This window comes from Peromyscus maniculatus, chromosome 1 (genome assembly GCF_049852395.1).
Source record: "Peromyscus maniculatus bairdii isolate BWxNUB_F1_BW_parent chromosome 1, HU_Pman_BW_mat_3.1, whole genome shotgun sequence".
NCBI classification, from domain to species: Eukaryota; Metazoa; Chordata; class Mammalia; order Rodentia; family Cricetidae; genus Peromyscus; species Peromyscus maniculatus.
The window spans coordinates 143,063,345-143,087,003 of record NC_134852.1 but is presented as its reverse complement, the minus strand read 5'-3'; the positions used below and the strand labels follow the sequence as shown (position 1 = coordinate 143,087,003).

The 23,659-nt window shown below is 51.1% G+C and overlaps 1 protein-coding gene across 1 annotated transcript in view; it reads right to left on the bottom strand.

The window, feature by feature from the left end:
- Positions 1-23,659, bottom strand: part of Lhpp (phospholysine phosphohistidine inorganic pyrophosphate phosphatase) — a 100,073-nt gene that overhangs the window by 69,391 nt on the left and 7,023 nt on the right. The window contains exons 2-3 of the mRNA XM_006976954.4: positions 9,247-9,434; positions 5,819-5,972 (exon numbers count right to left, since the gene is read on the bottom strand). Of these exons, the coding sequence (XP_006977016.1) occupies positions 5,819-5,972; positions 9,247-9,434 (342 nt within the window). The remainder of the gene's footprint in view (positions 1-5,818; positions 5,973-9,246; positions 9,435-23,659) is intronic.

Genomic DNA, 23,659 nt, shown 5'->3' with positions numbered 1-23,659 from the left:
AACTGTAAGCACACACACGGTGAGCTGTATGAATAGGTGACAGAGGCATCCCTCAGAAGAGATGATTAAGCTGTGCCCTGAGGGGGGGCAGGTCACTCTATGAGTGAGGGGAAGGAGTGTCAAGACCAGGGGTCACTTTGGGATCACCAGAGCACCGATGGGGTCCACAGTGGCCCACCTCCGCACCCACAGTTGGGCCACCCTCTTTGGGCAAGGGCCCTCAAGAGACTCCCAGAGGCTGCGACCCTTGTTCCAATAGGTAGCCAGAGAAAGATCCCCAGGAGAGGATTCTCAGGGTCCTCCCAAAGGAAAAGATGAGCAGAAATGGGTTAAGCAGAGGGCAGAGTAGGGACAGACCTAACTCAGCACACGAGATGCTCGCCAGGAAGTAAACAGAAACTTCCAAAACAAAACTGTAAGGGGTCCAGCTGTTTGCAGCTAAGGATTCTGGGGGTTTCCAGGTTACACCAGGGCCAGCTGGAGGACACAGGAGACTGGATGGAGGGGAACAAGCCCTTCTCATTTGGAAATCTCACCCCTAAGGAGTCCTTGGAACACAGCTCTGCTGGCCTTGGATCCAGAGGTTTATTCTAAAGTAATTTCAGGATGTTTGGATTTACTGGGTGACTTGAAATACAGCCAAAGCATGACCTTCTGGTCCAGAAAAAAAAAAAATGGATTTTCAGAAATTAAAATAAAAACTTTTTTAAAAGTTTTTTTGAGACAGGATTTTTCTGTGCAGCCTTGGTTATTCTGAAACTTGCTCTGTAGACCAGGCTGGCCTCAAACTCAGCGATCTACCTGCCTCTGCCTCCGCCGCTGGAGTGCTGGGATTAAAGGCGTGAGCCACCACTGCCTGGCTAAAATGCAAACTTTCAATCCCCACCCCACCTCTCCCTCTCTCTCAACAGAGGCTTGTTTCTGAGACAGGGTCCCACTACACTCTCTATGTAGACCTCCCACTCACAGGGGTCCTTCTGCCTCCACCCCCACCCCAAGGGCTGGAATTACAGGTGTGCCCACAACCTTGGTTTATGTGGTGCTGGGGATGGAACCCGGTGCTCCATGAATGTAGGCAAGAACTCTAATCAAACAAGCTACATCCCCAGCCACCCTCTCCCAGTTTTCTTTCTTACTTTTTTGTTTTTGTTTTTCGAGTTTTTCTCTATGTAATAGCCCTAACTGTCCTGGAACTCACAGAGATCCACCTGCCTCTGCCTCCTGAGTGCTGGGATTAAAGACCTGGGCCACCATGCCCAGCTTACTTTCTTTTTTAGACTGAATCTGGGCTGCTTCTTATACAGCACACAATTTTTCTGTATTTCTTATTCATTCAGGAGAACAAAAATCCACCCTGCAGCCAGCTGCTGGCTGTAAACACTGTGCGTTCCCTTTAAGAGGAACAGCAAACGGACATCTAATTTACACCCCTTCACTAGCAACCGGATATAGTTTCCCTTCCTTTATAGCACAGTGTGGCCCGCTGCGGGCCTGGGAGGGCCCTGGGCCCTCTAGCCACTGAGGGCCACTGTGGCTACCGGGAGAATCGGGGCGCAGGGAGCAGTCACATCTGATTTTATGCTTCGTTCTCCCGCCGTTTCTGATTCCTCGGTGAGGCCTCCCTGCAAAATGACCACTTGACCTCTCCCAGAAGAGCTATTAACCTCCATAGTCTGTAGAGTAAACAGCTTAATTTTCTGACGGCAGCATGACAGGAGAAATTACAAAGGCAATTCCCTCTCTCAGTCCACACAGATGCCAAATGTAAATCACTCCATCTGGAGGAGGGGGACATCCTGCCTCCCTGCACCCTCAGGGAAGACACCCCAGCCTTGGCTGTAGGGACAGGGGCTCTTCCTGGGTCCTTGGGCAGCCTGGAGAAGCTGCCACCCTCTGGAAGCTGTTGAGTCCTTTCTCTGTCCGGGTTTGAAACATGCCACCCTTCACCCAAGTCAAAGTCTAGGGAGCTGGAGGCCCCGCTCATATCAAATCAACCCTCGGATTTGATACTGCTGAGTCTGCTGAAGTTATCACCCAGCCAAGAGCCAGCAATTGCTGCTTTCATCTTTTTCACCAGCGTACTTATTCAAGCCATTACTCGCGGTCTGGAATAACCTTTAGCAGTGATGAAACTGCATCAAAGAAAAATGTGGTGACATAAATGACCTACAATATTGCTTTTTCATTATGCACATTTTCTGGCGGAGGGTTGCCAACCCAAATACCCAAGGGCAGGGCCCAGGTTAGTCACAAGTGTGCCTAGATTAATGGGTGTGAGGGCCCACTCAGCAAGCACTGGATGGAAATACTTCCAGCACGAAGCCCTGCTGCCTTCCAAGCTCAGCAGGAACCCCAAAGCATCATGCAACCTCCAGAGTGTGAGATTCTGACCTTCTGATACTGTTTCTGTTGACCAGACCAGACATGTACAGTCTCCTGCAAACGAGCTGGGAAGCATGCATCATGAAGCTCAAGCCAGACCTGGTGACTCACACATGTAATCACAGCACTTGGGAGGCTGAGGCAGGAGGATTGCTGAAAGTATAGGTTATCCTGAACTACAGAGTGAGACCCTGCATCAAAATAAATAAATAAAAGGATAGAAAAAAAAACCTCTTAAAAACCTTCCTTTAGTGGTCTCTAAGGACAACATCTGATGTCACAAAGACACTCAACCATCACTTACTGTCACAGACAATAAGATACAATCTCACTGTCCAACACTAGGGATTACTGAACACAACCCCAGGAGACTCACAAGGCAGATAACTGTGTCACAGAGATATTGGGTCATGGTGTACCAAGTCATTCACAAGCTGTTGTTTGGTGACTGTAAGAAACAGGCCACAGGGGCCTGAGGATATTGCTCTGTGGTTGAAACCTTGGCTGTACATGTGTGAGGACTGGAGTTCAGATCCCCAGCTCATATAAATGCCAGGTGGACATAGTGGCCCGCCTGTAATTCCAGCCTTGGAAGGCAGAGACCCCCATGACAAGCTGGACCTTGATCTGTGTTTGACTGAGAGATGCTGCCTCACTGAATCATGTGAAAGATGGATGGAGGATGTTATTCCTGATGTGCACACACACACAAACATGTGTACCCATGCACATGCAAAAGTGTACACACACACACACACACACACACACACACACACACACACACACACACACACAAATAGAAGCAAAAGAAAAAAAAAAACCCACACGTGACAAAGCAAGTCAGAGCAAGGTCAAGCCTGACTCCCACACTGGTTCCTTGTTGTTGGACCAGATACATAACCGGGAAGGAGGGAAATGCTGGTTCACAGTCTGAGGGGTAACGAACACCATGGTGGGGAGGCGTGGGGGCAAAATCATGAAGCGCTGGGTCCCACTGCACCCACATCTGGGAAGCAGAGAGCAGTGAATGCTGGTGCAGAGTTGAGTCCTTCTTCTCCCTTTTTCATAGGAGGTCAGAAGCCCTGGAACTGGAGTTACAGACAGGTGTGAGCGGCCATGGAGGTGTGGGAATTGAACCCAGGTCCTCTGGAAGAGCAGTCAGGGCTCTTAACCACTGAGCCAACTCTCTAGCCCCAAGGCTGAGTCTTCCCTCTTCATTTAAACCTCTCTACAGATACCCTCACGGACAGGTCCAGAAGTGTGTATCTCAGGTGACTCTCGATCCAGTCCTGTTCGCAGCACCGGATGAATGTCTGCATCTGAGGGCGTAACACCCCCAGGCTGGCGTTGGTGCTGCACAGCCAGACTGCAGACACCTTTGATTTTCTTCTGAGGCTCTGTGATTTCTAAGTTCTCTTCCATGAGCATGTGCTATCTCGGGGGGGTAAGGAAAGATGCTAGCAGGCTGGGGATACAGCTCAGTGGTCCAGCCTCGCCTAGCTGGGCAATGCCCAGGACCGACGGCGAGGGAAAGCGTGCTTTGCTGGCTGTGGCCGCACACCTGTAACTGCGGAGGTGGGAGATAGAGGCAAGGGAATCGGAAGTTGAAGACCAATCTCAATTATACAGAACATAACCAGCTTCAGGCCAGCCTGGAGAGATACCAGACCCCGTCTCAAAAAAAAAAAAAAAAAAAAACCAAAACCAAAACAGGGGCTGGGAGGATGTCTGAGCAGTTAGAGCACTTGTTCTCACAGAGGGCTTGGGTTTAGTTCCTAGCACCCACGTGGCAGCTCACAACCAGCAATAACTCCACTTCCAAGGAATCTGACGCCCTTTCTGACCTCCGTGGGTGGCAGGCACGCATGTGGTGTACATACATACATGTAGGCAAAACATGCACACACATAAAATTAAAAAAACCAAAGAAAGCAAATAAGGGAGAAAGGAAGGAAGGGAAGATGTGAAGCAAACAGTGCTTTCCTTTAAAGGAAAAGCTGGCGCGAGGGTGTGCATCCTGACTGTCCCACAGAGGCCCAGGGGCAGAACGCTTGGGTCACAGCTGATGGCAGTGTTGAGAGGTGGTAGATCCTTAAGGAGGTGGGGGTCTAGGACTGGAGAGATGGCTCAGTGGTTAAGAGCACCGGCTGTTCTTCCAGAGGACCTGGGTTCAATCCCCCGGGACCCACATGGCTGCTAACAGCAGTCTGTAAATCCAGTTCTGGGAAATCTGACTTTCTCTTCTGGCCTCCACCAGCACTACACATATATGGTGTGCAGACATGCATGTAAGCAAAACACTCATACACATAAAATAAAAACAATTATTTTTTTAAAAAGGAGGTGGGGTCTAGTAAAAGGAAGTTGGACCCCTAAGGTGGGGGAGCTCAGAGGGGACACTGAGGACTCTTCCTCTTTCTCTCTTTGCTTCCCAGTCCCCATGGAGCTAAGCTGGACACTTCTCCCATGGTGTCCACCCTCACCACAAGCCCAAAGCAAGCCTGTGAAGCTATGACCCCGATACCTGGCCTTCCTTGAACCTGTTTACCTCAGATATCTTTTGGAGCGGTAGAAACTGACTAGCGTGGTGTTGAAGTGTGATAAAAGCCCCGCGAAAGCATGGGGACCAATCCCAACTCTACAGACAGCACCTGGCATCCAGACCAAAGCATCCTCCCAGACCCCAGGTGCTGTGGATATCGCTCTGTATAAATAAAATGCTGATTGGCCAGTAGCTAGGCAGGAAGTATAGGCGGGACAAGCAGAGAAGAGAATGCTGGGAAGTGGAAGGATGAGGCAGAGAGACACTGCCAGCTGATGCCATGACAAGGAAGATGTAAGGTACCAGTAAGCCATGAGCCACATGGCAAAGTATAGATTAATAGAAATGGGTCAATTTAAGATATAAGAACAGTTAACAAGAAGCTTGAGCCATTAGGTCAAACAGTTCAAATAATATAAGCATCTGTGTGTTTATTTTATAAGTGGGCTGTCTGACTGTCGGGGGGCTTGGTGGGACCAGAGAGAAAACACTCTAGCTACACCCAGGTCCATCTACTGATACATGAAGTATCCCAGGGACCATTCCTAAACATCTTGTGCTATGCCCCATGCTAAGGGATCGTCTCCTACTTTACTATAAACTTAGGACAGACTACACCTGGCCTTTGAGATCTCCTCAGGGCCTCCACCTGCTCTGATGCCCCCACCCCTCTCCTGGCCCAAGATTCATACAGAAACTTGGTCAAACAGCCTGGAAAGATTATTAGAGGGGAGGAGGAGGGAATGAAGAGAAAAAGCAAGGCAGGGAGAAAAGGCCCCCGTGCCCACTCCCACAGCACCTGTCTGCCTCTGTCTCTACTTGATCCCCAAGCAGAGAACCACAAAGCACTGGGCAGACCTGCCCAGCACCATCCCCCTGCCGCGGCCAACTCACCCCTTCCCCAGTGATATGAGCACCGGGTTTTCCAGCTCCATGAGCACTCGGAAGGCTCTGTTCATGTTCTCATAGGAAAAGCCTTCACCAGCATCCGCAATCACGACACAGTTTGGGTTGGCCATGTCGATGTCATCAAATTCTGAGCGGACCCCTGGAACGACAAGAGACAGACAGTCCTCAAGCCCAGAATGTGGCCTCCTACCAGCTCCTAACTGGGACACCTTCTCTCAGCTAGGTCTGCCTGGCAGAATATATATTCCAGAACAGCCTGAAGCTGGGACACATCCAGACATAAATAAAACTGTGGTATGGCCCCTACAGGGCAAAGAGCAAGAACATAGTACATGTGGTGAGCCGCTAGGCTGCTGAGAAAAACTTGACACAAAAGACTGCTTTCTGTGAAAGAGAGGGCTCCCTCAGCAGGCCTGGCTCGCTCGAATCCTGCACACTCCAGAGAGAGGCCTGTCCTTAAGACCGGCCCTCTAACAGCTCTAGGGAGAACCCCTGGGTCCCTACAAAAGTCCTATCTGACAGGAGGAGTCTCGAACCCGAGGAACCGGGTCGTACTGGGTCCGTTTAATCTTCAGTGACGTACGTGGATGAATGCGGAGTCCCTAAGGTTAGTCACATGAGGACTGTGTGCTTAGAGGACCAGCCCGTCTCAGAAAAGTATAGGCTTTCCAGCCTGCCATGTCCCACATCACTGCAGAGGCAGCCAAGCACAACCAATGCAGGGGACAACTGGGATTTCATGCCTGGCTTCCTCTGCCCTTCGCCTCATGCCGCTCCTCCCTGGTCAAGCTGAGCTGTGATCCTTCACTGTACCCAACTTTAATGGTGAATACAATGTCCTTCTGGTTCTGTCCAGTAACTCTAGGTTACTTAGTAACTTAGTAAATAAGACCTAGAGTCGCCTTTGGGGTCCCTGGATCAAATATACATTGTGCCATTCTATTGATATGTAATTCTAAATAGGTACATTTATTTACAATAGAAATATAAAAATAATGACTGTCACCTGGGTGGTGGCGGCACACACCTTTAATCCCAGCACTCAGGAGGCAGAGGCAGGCAGATCTCTGAGTTCGAGGCCAATCCGGTCTACGGAGAGAGTTCCAGGACAGCCATTACACAGGGAAACCTTGTCTCAGAAAACCAATAATAATAATGATAATAATAATAATAACTGTCATTAAGGGGTAGGTATAAAAACTGACTGGAAGGGTATGCAGGCAGCTTCAGGGTGATAATAATGGAGGGCTCTAGAGTGTGGAATTCTGGGGGTACAAAAGCGTAACAGAGGCTTGGATTCTTGGCCACACATAACTCTTACATCAACAGAAAAAAAAGTGACCACACACTGAGCTCCAGGTAGTCACAGGCTGGAATGCTGAGGGGAACCTGCACCAACACCCATTGTGCTAATCTGGCCGCCTGGGGGGCCGGGAGCCCCAGGGAGCCTCCCGGCCTCACTGCCTCGGTGCTTGGGTGACCGGGGTACACTGCTATGCTTGGCTGTGGGGACGACAGTCAAGTCCTACTGCTTGAGTAGCAGGTACTTATGGACTGGGTCATCTCCAGGGCCTCACCAAGTGAAAGTTGTTGAGGCCCGCTATCTGTCCGAAGATTTCAATAATACGGTACTGGGTGGAAAACATCAATAATAAAACCTAGAAAAAGTCAAAGCCGGAAAAACAGGTACATTCACTGAGAACATAGACACAACAGCAAGGAAGGACAGCCCTTGCTCCTCCAGCCCCCCAAGTTCTGTCCTGCCAGCTGGGTTATTTGGTTAGCACTGCCTTTGAGCCCACGCTTTCTCCTCCCCACCCCAGCCCAGCTGCTCTACCCTTCCTCCATGCCTAGCAACCCTTTCCCCGGGAAACAGGAGACGGGATTTCTAAATGCATTGGCCGGGTTCCTAACTACAGAGAATGGAGGTTAGAAAGAGGATTTTTAAAGGCTGGTCATGTTTCTCTTGACTGATGCCAGGGCAATGATTCCATCCTCCAGCCTTCCAGGGAGTACTTTCCATTTCAGCAGAGTGCCCTGACTCTGCCCAGAGGTTTGTCGAAATGAAAATGGGGGTCTGTGGTGGTATTGTGTTCCCCAAAATATTGTGCACCCTAATAAACTTATCTGGGGTCAGAGAACAGAGCAGCCACTAGATATAGAGGCCAGAAAATGGTGGCACACACGCCTTTAATCCTATCACTTGGGAGGCAGAGATCCATCCGGATCTCTGTGAGTTTAAAGCTACACTGGAAACAACCAGGCATGGTGACTCATGCCTTTAATCCCAGGAAGTGAGCCTTTAATCCCAGGAAGTAATGGCAGAAAGCAGAAAGGTATATAAGGTGTGAAAACCAGGAACTAGAGCTGGTTAAGCTTTTAGGCTTTGGAGCAGCACAATTCAGCTGAGATCCATTCGGATGAGAACTCAGAGGCTTCCAGTCTGAGGAAACAGGATCAGCTGAGGAACTGGTGAGGTGAGGTAGCTGCGGCTTGTTCTGCTTCTCTGATCTTCCAGTGTTCACCCCAATACCTAGCTCCAGGTTTGTTTTTATTAATAAGACTTTTTAAGATTCATGCTATAGGGGTGGGAGGATGGGAGGGGAAGAAGGAAGGACAAAAAAGCATTCCAAAGCACCTGAACCCTGTTTTTTTTTTTTTTTTTTTGATTTTTCGAGACAGGGTTTCTCTGTGTAGCTTTGCGCCTTTTTCCTGGAACTCACTTGGTAGTCCAGGCTGGCCTCGAACTCACAGAGATCCACCTGCCTCTGCCTCCCAAGTGTTGGGATTAAAGGCGTGCGCTACCACTGCCTGGCATGAACCCTGTTTTTAAATAGTCACCAGAGAACGCCACTCCCTCTGCTTTGCTCCTCAAAAGCCCCCCATTGAGGGCTGGAGGATCTCTGCTCTTGCAGACCAAAATCACCTGAGTTCAAAGCTTGTTCTGACAGTCATTTGCAAACTGCACCAAAGAGCAGTACTGGGTGTCACTGAGGCAGACAGGCTGTGGGTGGCAGACACTGGAAAGCTATAGACTTCAATCTTGATTTTCTTATTCTCCTATCCACCCCTCCACTTCCGTTCCCCCCTCCTTACTTCTCTGTCATCAATCTTACCTCTTGGGCAAATCCCTGACCTCTTGCCTAGATCAAGGAGCACTACCTCAGGCTTTACTCTCAGGACTCCTCAGGCCTGGCCTTGAGGCTGGGGCTTGGAGAGGGATAGCTGGGGCCTGGTCTTACCTTCCCCCTGTCCCCCAGAAGGGAGCCTCACGAGTTCTGTACCCTGAAGACTCACAAGTGTCATGGAGGAAGTCAGGCTTGACCTGCATTGTTTCTCATGGCTTGGCCCAAGTGGGAGTGGACGTCCTCTCCCCAGCCTCCACCACCAAAGTTTGTCCCAGGCAGGCCTACCGTCATGGATGAGCAGGTGTGGCCGCAGGCCTCGCTCCTTCAGGATCTGGCAGGTGGCTGGTGCAGGGGCGGTCACCTCCCCTTCTGAGATGTCAAATCCCAGGCGCTGAAGCAACCCCACCAGCTCTCCCCGGGACTTCTGGGACTCATTGGTGCAGAATCTCACCTTCAACGGGGACAGCTTCAGTCTGGGCCACGAAAACACAAAGGAGAGTGTGCTCAGCACAGAGGGGTGTGGCCTCCTGAGAAGAGGCCCAGAGAGGGACTCCTGCAAGAGCAACTGGTTAAGTAGCAGTGCAGGCCAAGTCACAGCAAGTCCCGGGGTGGCCCAGACAGTCACAGATGTATTCAGGATAGGATTTCATAGCTCTAACAGACCGCTTCTTGAAGAGCAGAATGCTGGCAGGCCGCACCCCCAAACTTCCTGTCAACCCCACATGATCTGAGTCAGCTGAGCTTCCCTAGGGCTTCCCACCCAACCTCGGCTTAGAATACTTCACCCCCCCACCTACCCCCCCAACCCCCCCAACACACACACCCCACCGACTCCAGACCCACTCATCAATCCCCCATCGCCATCCACTTGGCCTAGCTAGCTGCACACGCCATCTTAGAATGCCCGCAGCTGTTTCTCCCCCTCGGTCCACAGCACTTGCATTTCCCCCTGGTACTTGTTACTCCCCATATCCACGAGTTACTAACTGGATCCACTCTTCTCCAACAGGGTAAGGCAGAGGCACCAAGCTGAGCTCTGTCTTCTCACTAAAGTCAATAGACAGGGTCTGTCGGAAACAGACAGCAGCAACATGACAGTTCTGGAATGTGGAAGTGGGAACCCCACCCTGCATAAACCCAGAATCGAGGTTCCATAAAACTGAGATGCACTGAAGCCAACGGTACCATGACCCCCTCCTTCGGAGCATCCTGGTGACATCTGGGTGAGCTCTTTGGATTCAAAGCCACAAAGCGGATGCCTCAAGAGGCCCCCAGTGAGATGACATTCAGCTTATCTACAAATAACCAGTGTGCACTTGGTACTGGGCATGGACATGTAGTGACTGCAGGCTGGTGCTGTGCCTACGGGGAGGGCCTTCCTGGCCGCAGTTCTCGGGTGGCATGGAGTCTGGCTGGCAGTGAACAAGAAGGATCGCAGGCAAGGCCCTTTGTACCTGGGAGGAGAGGGACCGTGAAGGACACAAACGGGGCGAGGGGACAATGGCTATCTGGACAGGAAGGTTGGAGAGGCCTTACTGGGAAGCCACCTAGAGCTGAGACCTCGAGGAGGAAGCACCAGCCTGCAACACCTTTAGGCTGTGCCTGATCCTGCGGCCCCTAGGCGCCCACAGAAGGGGGGAGTTTCAGGGACCGGCCAGCTCTGGGGCTACCAGGTGCCATGTATGGAGAAATCTGCAGCTCTCCAGCCGTCGGTGCGGAGACCACATCTTCCACAGCCTAGGGGGCTCATCCCTTTCTTATTATTTGTCTTTCCTAATCAGAGGTTTATGAATGACCAATTACACTCAGTGGTTAATTGCCCTTCATAAAGATGGCTTTTTTATTTTTAAATTAGGCAGTTAATATATTGTAACTAATAGCATCACCTTGCGTATTAGGGAGGGGTCTTCATTGATTGGTGCCTGGAATGTGTGATTCACACCCAAGTTAATGGGGCAGTCGAGGGAAGAAGTGCAGGGGTCTCCGGGGACTAATTACCGCTAATGAATGATGATGTGACCTTCTCAGAACAGTGAGCAATCGGTGTGACAGCGAGATGGCAGGGCCTCACATCTGTCACTCTAAACACAACTTCTGATGAGGGTGGGAGGAGGGAGGAGCTCACTGTCTCCTCTGAGAGACCAACATGAGTTGGTTGGAAATCGGTGCTTTCTGTTTGTGAGTTTATCTGTCCAGGGACAATGTGGCTGGAACTGTGTATGCAGAGCTTTCCCTCTGGGTTCTGTCCCTCTGTGCCACCGACCATGTCCCTTCTTGATGCGTTACCACAGGCCCTGTGACCCCCAGAGGCCAGCCCCACGAAGTCTCTGTATTTAAAATCACTGGATATTATTACAGCAGTCCCTGTCATTATGATAATAGTAAAGCGTGGCATGGGAAGACGGCTCAGTGGCTAAGAACACTTTCTGCTGCTGTAGAGAACCCAAGTTTGGTTCCCAGCACCCACAGGGCAGCTCACAACTGGAACTGTATGTGACAACTATATGTAACTTCGGTCCCAGGGGTTCAGACAGCCTCTTCTGGATTCTGTGAGCACTGCATACACACGGTGCACAGACACCCATGCACATAAAATTAAAAATGTTTAAAGTCAATAAAGTGCCAGGGCAGGTCTCCATGGATCTTGGCTGTGGAGAAGCACACTCACTGTGCTGAGTGTCCACGCCTGAACTTGTCTTCACCCTCTCAGGGAGGTCATCCTCACAGGAAGCCCTCCATATGTACCAGCTAACTGAGTAAACGTATTCCCCACTCAGGAGACAAGAAGGGAAATCTTCTAGAAGAGACCTGACCCAGGTCATCTGGCCTGTGAGCACAAAGCCTGGGGGGCCCTTCAGCTCTCTAGGAAGGTGTGTGCAGGCCCCTGCACAGAGGGCCTTCAAATGTGACACTACGCCCCGGGCAGGGCCCGGCCGTCCCAGCTCTGCCCTGGGGCATCCTACTGTAGGGAGGGCTGAGACTCGCGTGGGTCTGACCTGGGTGAGTACCTGGGTTGAAACTGAGATAGGGAAGAAGCCACGCACCAATGTGAAGAAGGCCTGGATGGCCCGCGCTATGGACTGAACTGTGCCTCACCAGATTCCTACACTGAAGGCCTAACCCCCAGGGTGTCTGTACCTGGAGACAAGGCCTAGAGCAGCAAAGTATGATTAAGTAGAATCATAAGACAGGGGTCCTCATATGATAGGACTAACGTCCTTAGAGGCCCCACAGGCTGGGTATGGTGACGTATGCTTGTAACTCCGGCGCTGAAGGCAGAAGCAGGAAGATCGCTGCCAGTCTGAGACCATGGTCCGTCCACGGGGCAGATTTCAGGCCTGCCTGAGATACCTCAGGAGACCCTATCCCCAGAACAAACAAAAAGAAGCCTGTGAGGCCTGGTGCATGCTGTCTTCCTTCTCTTCCTTGCTCTCTTGTCTCTCTCACAGCACAGAGATCACGTGAACACCCGGCAAAATCGCCGTCACCAGAACCCGACCATGCAAGCACCTTGAGCACGGACAGCCAGTACCTCCAGCACTGGGAAAAAGAAATGCATACAGTATCAGCTGCAAGTTGTCGGTGTTTGTTACGGCGACCCAGGCAGAAGGAGCTGAGGGATCATGTCCACATCTCTCTGTGAGCGCTGGTGCCATATACTATAGATCTGGCCCTGGGAGGCCTGGAACACAGATTCCGGATCACGAGAAAAGGCCCAAGAAGGCACAGCTTCCAGAGAGCTACAGAAGAATCCCTGATGAAGGACAATGGCTGCAGGTCCACCCCAACACCCAAAAGCCATGGCAGGGAGGGCCCTTGGGTGGCCTGAAGACCCCACTGAGATTGTGGCCAGGGTCTTCACCACTGACCAACCCCGCCCCCCGCAGGAGTCCCACTTCCTGTGACCCAGCTGGATCTCTGAACTGACCTTAACCTCATCCCAGCGGGCCAGGACACTCCTCTGAGTGACAACATCGCCCTGTGCAATTACCGTGCATCAGATGAGCCGGTCCCTTACAAATCACCTCGGACTTCACACATCTGCTGGCTGTCGGGCATCTGCCAGGAGCGCTCACCCGAAAATAATGAAAACCCTCTCATTACTGTTCCGTGGCAGGTAGAGTGTTAGGACAATTATTGGACACCCTGAGTGACCTTGGGATAGCTCAGAGCCTGCCCTCTCCAGCTTGCCAAGGGCTGAGAAGCTGGAGAGTAAGGAGCTCCTCTCAGAGGGACCAGAAAGGGCGACTGCGCAGGGCCAGGAGCTGGTCAGGGGCTCCCGATGGGTCCCCTCTTCTCCCTCAAGCCCTGGCTTTTGTTGCCTTTATCTGCCTGGAGGTCCTCTCATTGTCCACGTCTTTGCCTTCATCGTCGTCGTCGTCGTCGTCGTCGTCGTCGTCGTCGTAGTCCCTTGGAGCTAAATCTCATCTGCCCTCCAGGCCAGGTCCACTTGGTCCTCCCTCCAAAAGCTCGATCTCCCCCTGTTCACACAGAGGCCATCCTCCTCCAGCTATGCTTTGTGTGTTGCCAAGACCTCCTTCCTCCAGCCGCTCTGCCAGCTCGAGGATTTCTGGAGACCAGAGCTATGACTTCCACAGGTGTCACAGGAACCGGAGACAGGGCACAGCAGCCCTGGGGACAACTCCAGGGGCTGGAGGCTTGTGTGGACCTAGAGCCAGAGCGACTGGGTGGAAATAGTCAGGGTCCCCCAAACCAAAAGATGTCACAGAGACTACAAGAAACCCCTGAAAGGGTCACAGAGACCCTAGGGGACAGGGCCATCAACAGGTGTAAAGTACGTGTTTACAGGTGAAATGTCCATGAGGTAATCTCAGACTTCGGAAATGGCAGTTCAAAGGCTCACTAGGGTCCAAGATGGACAGGAAGTGACCAGCACAGTCCTGTACAGAGGTAGTTTGGATGCTTTCTAGATTCCTGCCCAAAATGAATCCAGCATTGTTGATGCTTTCCTGGGAGTGACCTAAGTGACCCAAGTTGAATCCAAGGCCCACCTGGTACCAGAGATGCTCATATGGCAGAGACTGGGAAGGCCTTTCCCTCATCTGTCTTCCCTCATCGGTCTTCCCTCATCGGTCTTCTCTCATCGGTCTTCCCTCATCTGTCTTCCCTCATCTGTCTTCCCTCATCTGTCTTCCCTCATCGGTCTTCTCTCATTGGTCTTCCACCGCTCTAACCAGAAGTCCCACTCCGACCTCACCTAAGGTGGGAAGGCAGGTCCCACGTACTATTGAAATGGGAAGCAGGCCAGCAAGATACAAGGTCTGCTTTCCTATCGGGATGGATCAGTCAGTCACTTTTCTGTTGGTGTGACAAAACACCTGGGTAAAGCAACTTGAGAGAGGAAGTGTTTACCCTGGCTCACAGTTCAAGGGTACAGTCCATCATGGCGGGGAAGGCGTGGCGGCAGGAGGCAACTGGTCACCGTTGTCGTCACAGGCGGGAAGCAGAAAGAGAACGCCAATGCTCAGCTGGCTTTCTCCTTTTTATTCAGCCCGGGACCCCGGCCTATAGAATGGTGTCACCCACATGTAGGGCAGGTCTTCCCATCTCCATTGTCCAATTTAGAAAATCTCTCCTAGACATGCCCAGTGATTTGTCCCCGAGGTATTTCTAGACCCTGTCCAGCTCACAACATGTGACACAAAGCATCACAAGGGAAAAAGATGTTAATAGTACCTCTGGGGTTATTAGAAAACGAAATACAGGCAGCTACCCAAGCTTCTCAGCATCCAGAAGGTATCAGAATAGTTTTGGTTTGGTTTGGTTTGGTTTCTTGAGACAGAGTGGGCCAGGATGGCCTTAACTTAAAATAAATTAAAAAAAAAAAATTCCTGCCTCAGTACCCTGAGCACTGAAATCACAGGCATGCACTATTCTTTCGTGTTTGTTTGTTGATATGCAGGGTCCCAAGGAGCCCAGGTGGGCATCAAACTCAATGTGTAGCTAAGGATGACCTTGAACTCCTGATTCTCCAGTTTCCTCCTAAACTGGGATTAGAAGCCACCCCATTTCAGGGCTGTCACTCAGAAGGCTCTCTAGCGCCGCAGGCTGGAGACGCTATCGAGACTGGCACAGAGGAGACGCGATCTCCATGAACTCCTCACTCACTGACATCAGCAGAAGACCCTGAGTGGTGGAAGGCACCAGCCATGGCACCGCCAAAAGCTTGGCTGGCCCTACTACACCTTCCTTATCCTTTTCCCCTCTCTTGGCAGATGGCTATCACTGCCCAGGCCTCCCTCCAATGGGCACTGCTGGACAGTAGCACATGTGTGGTCAGAGTCCAAACTCTGGGCAGAGAGCAGAGCAGCAGTGCGGTGGTCAGGTGATGGCTCCTCTCGGGGAAAGCCAGTAGGCCACATGCATTCAGGGAGGTCATGTGACTTGGGCAGGCCCCAAGCCAAGGCCCTTACAAAACACACAGCCCGCCTACCCTGCGCTGGTACCACCTTACCTGCCCTCAGAACATCTAACCATTGTGTTCTCTATGACGTGCTTGAGCTCAGATCACAGGGACATGCCAAGGCCAGAGCATCGATTTCATAGCAATCGACAAACACTTGAGTCGAGTGCATGAGACTCGGTAACTGGAGAAACCCTGGTGACCCGGACCTAAGTGAGTCACACACAGAGGGGAGACTGGGGGGCATAGGCAGCATGCCGGGGATGTCCATGGACACAAGTCCCACTCTCCAGCCCTGCAAACTCAGCCGGCAGGCAGTCATCCCCAAGCACGGGTGGCCTTGAGCAGGCCAGACTGTTCAGTGCCCAGCGTCCCAAGAGCATGGTGGAAGCTGGGCTCAGAAAGCAGACATGCCTCCCAATGTGTTCTGCAAGTTGTTCCCTAAGCCTCTCAAACCCCAGGTTCCTCATCTATGCAGCAAGGCTTTCACAGCAGCTACCAGATAGGGTTGCTGATGCTATATTAAGAGACATACGGGAAGTATCTGGCAAATCTGCAAATACTCACTAATAAGTCACAGTGATTGATGACTTTAGGGTGACCTGCTACTGTGGGCAGCTCAGCCTTTCAGGTAGGTTCTGTCCAATAGGAAGGCAGGGTTTCACTGAAGCAGGACCAGAGGGAAGAACCCAGAGTGCACCGCCCAGGGCACCTGCAGGAAGACAGAGAGATCTACTGGGGGAGAAGAAGCCTCAAGACTTGATAGGTGTCCTGGAGACACCAGGACAGAGAGACACACCCCTTCGACAACTACCAACAGCACCTAGTAACTGGCTTTACTCACACATCACACTGCATCCTGTGACAATCTGAGAGATGAGGGTCCCACTCACAGGTGGAGACCTGTGGGAGGATGCTGAGATACCTACCAGGACAGAGCCAGGACAAAGCCAGGACAATAGTCCTTCCATGTTGGCCTTGGGCAGAACAGAATGCTTTAACTTTGACTAGGAACCAAGTTCTATACCTGAAAGATGCTGTTTTTCAAGGAAGCAATCCCTCGTACCACGCTCTCCATCTGACAGCAGACCATTCACGGAGTGCCTATGGCTAAGTCAAACTCTGACGACAGAGAAAAATCCCTTGCATAATTCTGTGCCTCATGGTGATATGTTGTATACTCTAATAAAATTTACCTGAAGATCAGAGAACAGAACAAGCCACTAGATTAAACACAGAGAACAGACAGTGGATCTCTTTGAGTTCAAAGCCACCCTGGACTAAATGAGATTGACTCAGTCTAGGAGAGAAACAGAGCCAGGCAGTGGTGGCACACACCTTTAATCCCAGCACTTGAGATCTCATGCCTTTGCTTGGGAAACACACACGCTTTTAATCCCAGCACTAGAGTGGTTGAGAAAGGAAGTGATATGGTGGGCAGAGAAAGGTATATAAGGCGTGAGGAGACAGGAACTAAAGCCATTTGGGCTGAGGAAGTTCATTTGGCTAGATGCCTATCGGTTGAGGCTTTTTCAGGCTGAGGGGGCCTAGAGGTAAGGGGTGGCTTATTCATTTATCTCTCTTATCTTTCAGCTTTCACCCCAATATCTGGTTCTGTTTTTTGTTCTTTTTTTATTACAAGACTGTGGAGAATTTGTGTTACAATGCCTCACCATGCAGGTTGTTACAGGCAGAAAACTGAGGAACCTGGCCTAAGCCCACAGGCCAGCTGTGGGGCAGAGCTGGGATTAGAACCCAGGCTCTCACCCCTTGGCTCTGACACCTGTCACTCTTTTGATGACAGGGAAAAGGTGGCACCTGCTGGGTGTGACCACCAGACCCCATCCCTTCTCATGAGATATGTAAGTCTCAACATCTCCCTCAGACTCCTCCTCTATAAGCTGGATGGCATCTTTCCTGCCCCCAAGGGTATGAGAAGCCACCCTGAGCAGTGCCTGAGAACTTCTCCATCTGCCCTGGGGGCCATGGCTTCGTAAGTGGGTCTCACAGGTTACTGTGACACACTGAAAGGGAAGCAGTGACCCTGCTCCAGAACACCTACACTGGCTGCCTTGACCTCTGGGGGTGACCCTGCCCACCTGAGGTCACAATCCAAGCAACAAATCATACTGCTAACGGAGGAGTTGTGTCTATAGTCTCCCTTATTCACCTAAGACTCTCTGACCTCCCTCCACCAAGTTCAAGCTCATGAATCAACTATGACACCAGCCCAGATGGATGAAGTTTGTTGTGTTTACTTTCTATTTTTTTTCTTAGTTTTTTGACACAGGGTTATAGTGATATTTTATTTGTGCTGAAATGTGATTTTATTTGTATGTTAATAAATGAAGTTGCCTGGGAGTCAGAGCTAATAGCAAGGCATAGCAGAAGTCTGGCAGTGGTAGCACATGCCCTTAATCTCGATCACACGACAAGCAGATTTCTGTGTGTTCAAGGACACCACCAGCATGGAGACACATGCCTTTAATCTCAATACCAACCACAGAGACCTAGAGATCTGTATAGACAGACAGTGACGAGGAGGTCATGTGGTTGGGTTTACAACCAATAAAAAGACAAAACAAAAAGTCAATAAAAAAACAAACACAAAAAAATTGGTCTCATTCTCAGGGAAAGGACAACAATGACAACAAAGGGTAAAAAGGAGGTTTTAGTCTCAGCTCTTAGCTACTGCTCTGACCTCTTGGGCTTTTAACTCTACATTTGGCTCTGTGTTTCTTATTTAATAAGATCGGTACATCTACACAGGGATTCTCTACGTAGCCCTCACTGTCCTGGAACTCACTCTGAAGACCAGGCTGGCCTCAAACTCACAGAGATCCTCCTGCCTCTGCCTCCAGAGTGCTGGGATTAAAGGTGTGCGCCACCACTGCTTGGCCTATTTTGTCTTTTAAAAGATGGCATAATAGTCTGGCACAGTGGTGAACACCTAGAATCCCAACCTCTAAGGCAATCAATCGTTCTCAACCTGTGGGTCATGACCCCTTTGATGTTGCATATCAGATATTTATATTATGATTCATAACAGTAGCAAAATTACAGCGAAGAAGTAGCAATGAAATAATTTTATGGTTGGGGGTCACCAAGCATGAGGAACTGTATTATAGGGTAGCAGCATTAGGAAGGTTGAGAACCACTGCTCTATGGAGGCAAGAGCAGGGCAGTTCTGGTCTCCCTATGTTCTGGGCAACACAGGAAAATCTCCACCTCAAAAATAAACAAATAAGGGAAGGTGAGCTGGCTCAGACATAGGAAGTTTTCCCGACAAGACTGGTCACCTAATATGATCTCTAGGACTCATACAGTGGAAAGAGAACTGACTCCTGCAATTTACCATCTCACTTCTGCATGTGGGCCATGGCGCACACACACACACACACACACACACACACACACACACACACACACTGTAAACTAAACAAATAAAAACATAACATCATTTTTTTAAAAAAAGGTATTCTAATGGCCGGGTGGTGGTGGTGCACGTCTTTAATCCCAGCACTCAGGAGGCAGAGGTAGGCCAATCTCTGTGAGGAGGCCATCCTGGTCTACAAAGCGAGTTTCAGGACAGCCAGAGCTACACAAAGAAACCCTGCTTCAAACAACAACAACAACAAAAAGGTATTCTATATACATTATCCTACAGCTTTCTCACTCATAGACCATCCGGGTCATATAAACTAACATCCACACCAGAAGAGCTAATTTCACCTCCTTCACAACTACACAAGAGTCTGCAGTCTAGATAAGGTGTCATTCAGAGGCTGTGCGGTCTGGGCAAAGCACTGTCCACCCACTCTGTCTCCTGGTACTCTTGGCAGCCCCTGGCCCGCAAACCAGATGTGTGCAGTTGTGCCCTGAGCCTCACTGCCATCACTCTCCAAAACACCCTCAAGTTTTTCACTGCCTGATCTCACAGGGAACATTCTTTTCTTTTTTAGTTTAGCTTTCGTTTCCCCAAACGAAATGTAGAAGGACAGATGCTCTGAGCCTGGTAAGAGGGCTCAGCAGGTGAAGGCACCAGATAACCAGAGTTCAGTTCTTGAGACCAACTCCTACACGTTGTTCTCCGACCTTCCCACGTGAGCATGAGTGCACACGTGCAAATAACTTAAGTGCGAGTTTTTAAAACTGCTCTCAGGGTAAGCCAGGGAGTGGTGGCACATGGCACATGACTTTAATCCCAGCAAAGGCAGGAAGATCTGTGAGCTCAAGGCCAGCCTGGTCTACAGAGTGAGTTCTAGGGCAGCCAGGGCTACACAAAGAAACCCTGTCTCAAACCTCCATCCCTCTCTCAAAAAAATTACTCTGAGGGCAATAAAGAGTTAAAAATCTCACTCTGGTCAAATACAGAGTTGGCGGACAGGGCAAAGGTAGTGCAGCGTGATGGGCAGCTGCCCTGGGGACTGCAGCGATCAGGAGAGGGAGAATTCTGGCTGTGTCACAAATCCTCCGTGCTCTTGGAGGACACAAAAGCAAGGGGCCGGAAGACCCACGGGGTCAATGGGAGGCATCTATTGGGACAGGGCTGATGACGGAGGCCTTGGACTTTTCTCTGAATCAAGTGCTGGCAGGAACATTTACAGAAGGAAGTCACCTGTGTTATGAAACCTCAAGTGTTGACATTACAAAACAGAAAACCCAGAACCCAGGATAAAGAGCATGCTGCTCCGGCCCATGTCCTCCCCCATCATGGCTCATCTCTGGACAGGGAAGGGCGATGTATAGGAGAGCTCAGTCATCGCCAACAGCCCAAGGTCACAGTACAGACCCCTTGCCCAAGGCCTGGGTGGAGCCTCCCCCAGCTGACTCCTTGGCTAGCCAGGCCCACGGGTGGATCTGAGAGGACGCAGCTCAGCTTGGGCTAGGGTCTGCATTGTTACATGGCTACTCCTAGGAACTAACTGTGCCTTCATGGCTGGATGCTGTCACAGCAGCTGAGCACTGAGGAGGTCCCACAAGAGGTGAGGGACCAGCCAGATTTCAAAGCTGCCCTGGCCCAATCGCTTGCTGCTGCCCCAAGACCGTCCCGTCCGTAATGGCATCTGGGTTTCCACTGGGTTCCCAAGATTTCTGTTCACCCTAAGGATCAAGAGGGGCCATCTGGAAGGCTGGGTGGAGGGCCTGGCTCACCATCCTGGGTGGGAATTGCTTTATGAGACTGCCCTGGGCTGCGGCCCGGTCTGTTTCCTTCCGCCGCTGCCGGCTCCCAAAAGGCCAGGCTGGGCCAGGCTGGCCCGGCAGATGTGCTTTAGTGATCTTCCACAGGATGCAGTAAACGCTCATTGCCTTTCACATGCAGATGCCTTGGGGGCCTTTGTGCTGCAGCCCCTGCTGTGCCCAGCCTGCCTCTGAATGGTTCCCCTCAGGGAGCCTGAGCCAACCACAAATGGGCTCCAATAAAGGCCAGTGGGGGGAACCCAGGCGGGTTACAGATGTCCACGCCCGCCCACAGGTCCTACAGCAGTCAGTGGACTCCACCCAGCAGCTTCCAGGACTAAGTGGGTAGCAGGAGTTGGGGGGGGGGGCACCACATGGGAAGGGCAAAGCTGCCTCCTTCTTTCATCTGGGATGCTCTTAGGTTCACCTCTGTTGAGCTCAACTCAATGCCCATGGGACCTGTAAGGCCCATGAGCACCTGCAGCCCTGGACCTCTGAAGAGTTCAGCCTTTCTCCACTTGGCACACCAGCCTGCCTAGTGCAAGCTGTTCGCTGCTGGTCTCCTGGCACTGCCAACCTGGCTCCACCAGGGCATTGGTTTCTTGCCACCTGGCTCGCCACGATAAATTCTCCGGGTCTAGAGCAGGGTTCCCGGTACACTGCAGGTGTCCAGCGAATGTTTGCTGGGTGCGGGGGTGGATGCATGCAATCATTTGTCTCTAACAAGAACTCGGCCTCTTTTCCTGCTTCTCAAGACCTCAGCCCTCTCCTGGAAGAGGGCTCACTGGGCACAGGGGAGAGTGAGGTGGGGGGGTGGGCACCTGCCTGGCTCGAGGCAGGCCTCCTGCAGGGGACCTCTATCACTGTGGTTGATCTCATTTGCAACGTCTAAGTTTTCCCTCTTCCTGTGTTTTCTGTCCCCCCAGAAGGAGGGACTTTCTAAAACAAAACAAAACAAACTGTCACCACAGAAAACCCAGAGAGAATAATGGGAGACAGTAAGCCATTCCCTCCTCAGTGCCTTGGGGCCACTGTGCTGGGGGGCTGCCAGGGAAGTGCATGTCCCCAGGTCCCGTCCCACCCCATCACACTTGTCCCACTGCCACAGTGGCTCTTCCCCGGGGAACTTCCTTTGAGCTCCTGCAGAACTTCAAAGGGAACAAACACTGCACTTCAAGGGGGGTCACAGAGGCAGAGGTGGAAAGAACTGCCAAGGCCACTCAAGCCAGCTGGATGCCCAGCGGTGTACCCTGGCAAGCTGGACCCATCTGTGGAGGGTTCTGGGAGGGGCCAGTGTTGGCAAATCCCCAGAAAACTTCAAAAGCAGGTGTGTTTTAACAGAGGGCAAATCTCTTACCCCCCCAAGCCTCTCTCACCTGAGGGCCTGTGGGACTGCCCTAGGCCTGAGCAGGAAGGGTTGGCCCTAGAGAGGCCAGGGCTGCTTGGAAGCCTTCTCATCAAAACCCACAGAAGAACTGGGGTAAGAAAAGGAATGGCAGTCACGAGACAGACAGAGGTCACTTGAGACGCTCCAGAGGGCCAGACACAGATTTAGGGACTTGGTCCAGTAGCAAGGAAGCCAGGGAGTTCAGAAAGTGTCGGGGTCCTCTGGGATAATCCTCAGGAACAATCCCACAGGCTTCTGGAAAGGGAGCTCCCCAGCTCTGCCAGCTGCCTTCCCTGTGTTTTAGGATTGTCGTCACAGGCTGCTACATTTCAGTATCGCCACACGGAGTCGCCCTGCTGTGCAAGACTGTGGGGTCAAAGGAAACTTTTTATTTTATTTTTATTTATGTGCATTGGTGTCATGCCTGCACGTATATCTGTATGAGGGTGTCAGGTACCCTGGAAATGGAGTTACAGACGTTGTGAGCTGTCCTGTGGGTGCTGGGAGTTGAACCCGGGTCCTGTGGAAGCACAGCCAGTGCCCTTAACCACTGAGGCATCTGTCCGGCCCCTTTCATATTTTTTTTTTTAAGATTTATTTATTTTATGTGTATGGGTGTGTGCTGGCACGTATGTCATGTGTGCCTGCAGAGGTCAGAAGAGGGCGTCCCCTGGAAGTGGTGTTATAGATGGTTGTGAGCCACTAGGTGGCTGCTGGGAACTGAACCCTAAGCCTCTGCAAGGGCAGCAAGGGCTCCTAATCACTGAGCCATCCGTCCAGCCCTCAAAGTACATCTTAACAAAGCCTTCCTGGGACCAGTCAGAAGACACAGCTCAGAACCCACAGGGTCGAACGGGAGCCTTCCCAACACCATACCTCTTTGTAGCCTTTTCCTGGATAGTGCTATGTCAGGTTAGGAACATCAGCTTACAGGCAACCATTTAGAGCAATAGTTCTCAACCTGTGGGTCGCGACCCTTTTGCAAACCTTTATCTATTTCCCAAACTGTTGGCATTATAAATTGATAACAGCAGCAAAATTACAGTTATGAAGTAGCAACGAAAATAATTTTATAGTTGGGGGTCACCACAACATGAGGAACTGCATTAAAGGGTTGAAGCATCAGGAAGGTTGAGAACCAGTGATTCAGAAGGAAGCCTTGTCCTGTCCCAGAGCCCCTTCCTCCTCAAAAGAGTCAAAAAAGAGTCCAAGCAGAAATCTAGGGTGGCATTTAAGATCCTGCTCTGGGTCTGGCAAAATGAGGTTCAGGGGGTTCCTTTGCTGTCCCAGGTCCTGAGAGAGCTCCCCTCACCCCGAGTCTCAAGTATGCCTGCTAGTTAAGAAAGGTAACAGGAAACCGGGCAGTGGTGGAGCTCGCCTTTAATCCCAGCACTCAGGAGGCTGAGGTAGGTAAATCTCTGTAGCCTGGTCTACAGAGAGAGTGCCAGGACAGCCAAGACCACACAGAGAAACCCTGCCTCAAAAAAAGAAAAGAAAAAAGAAAGAAAGTTAGAAAGGAAGGAAGGAAGGAGGGAGGGAGGGAGGGAGGAAAGAAGGAAGGAAGGAAGGAAGGAAGGAAGGAAGGAAGGAAGGAAGGAAGGAAGGAAGGAAGGAAGGAAGGAAGGAAGGAAGGAAGGAAAGAAGGAAAGAAGGAAAGAAAGAAAAAAGAAAAAAGAAAAAAGAAAGGTAACAACATCCCACTTTGG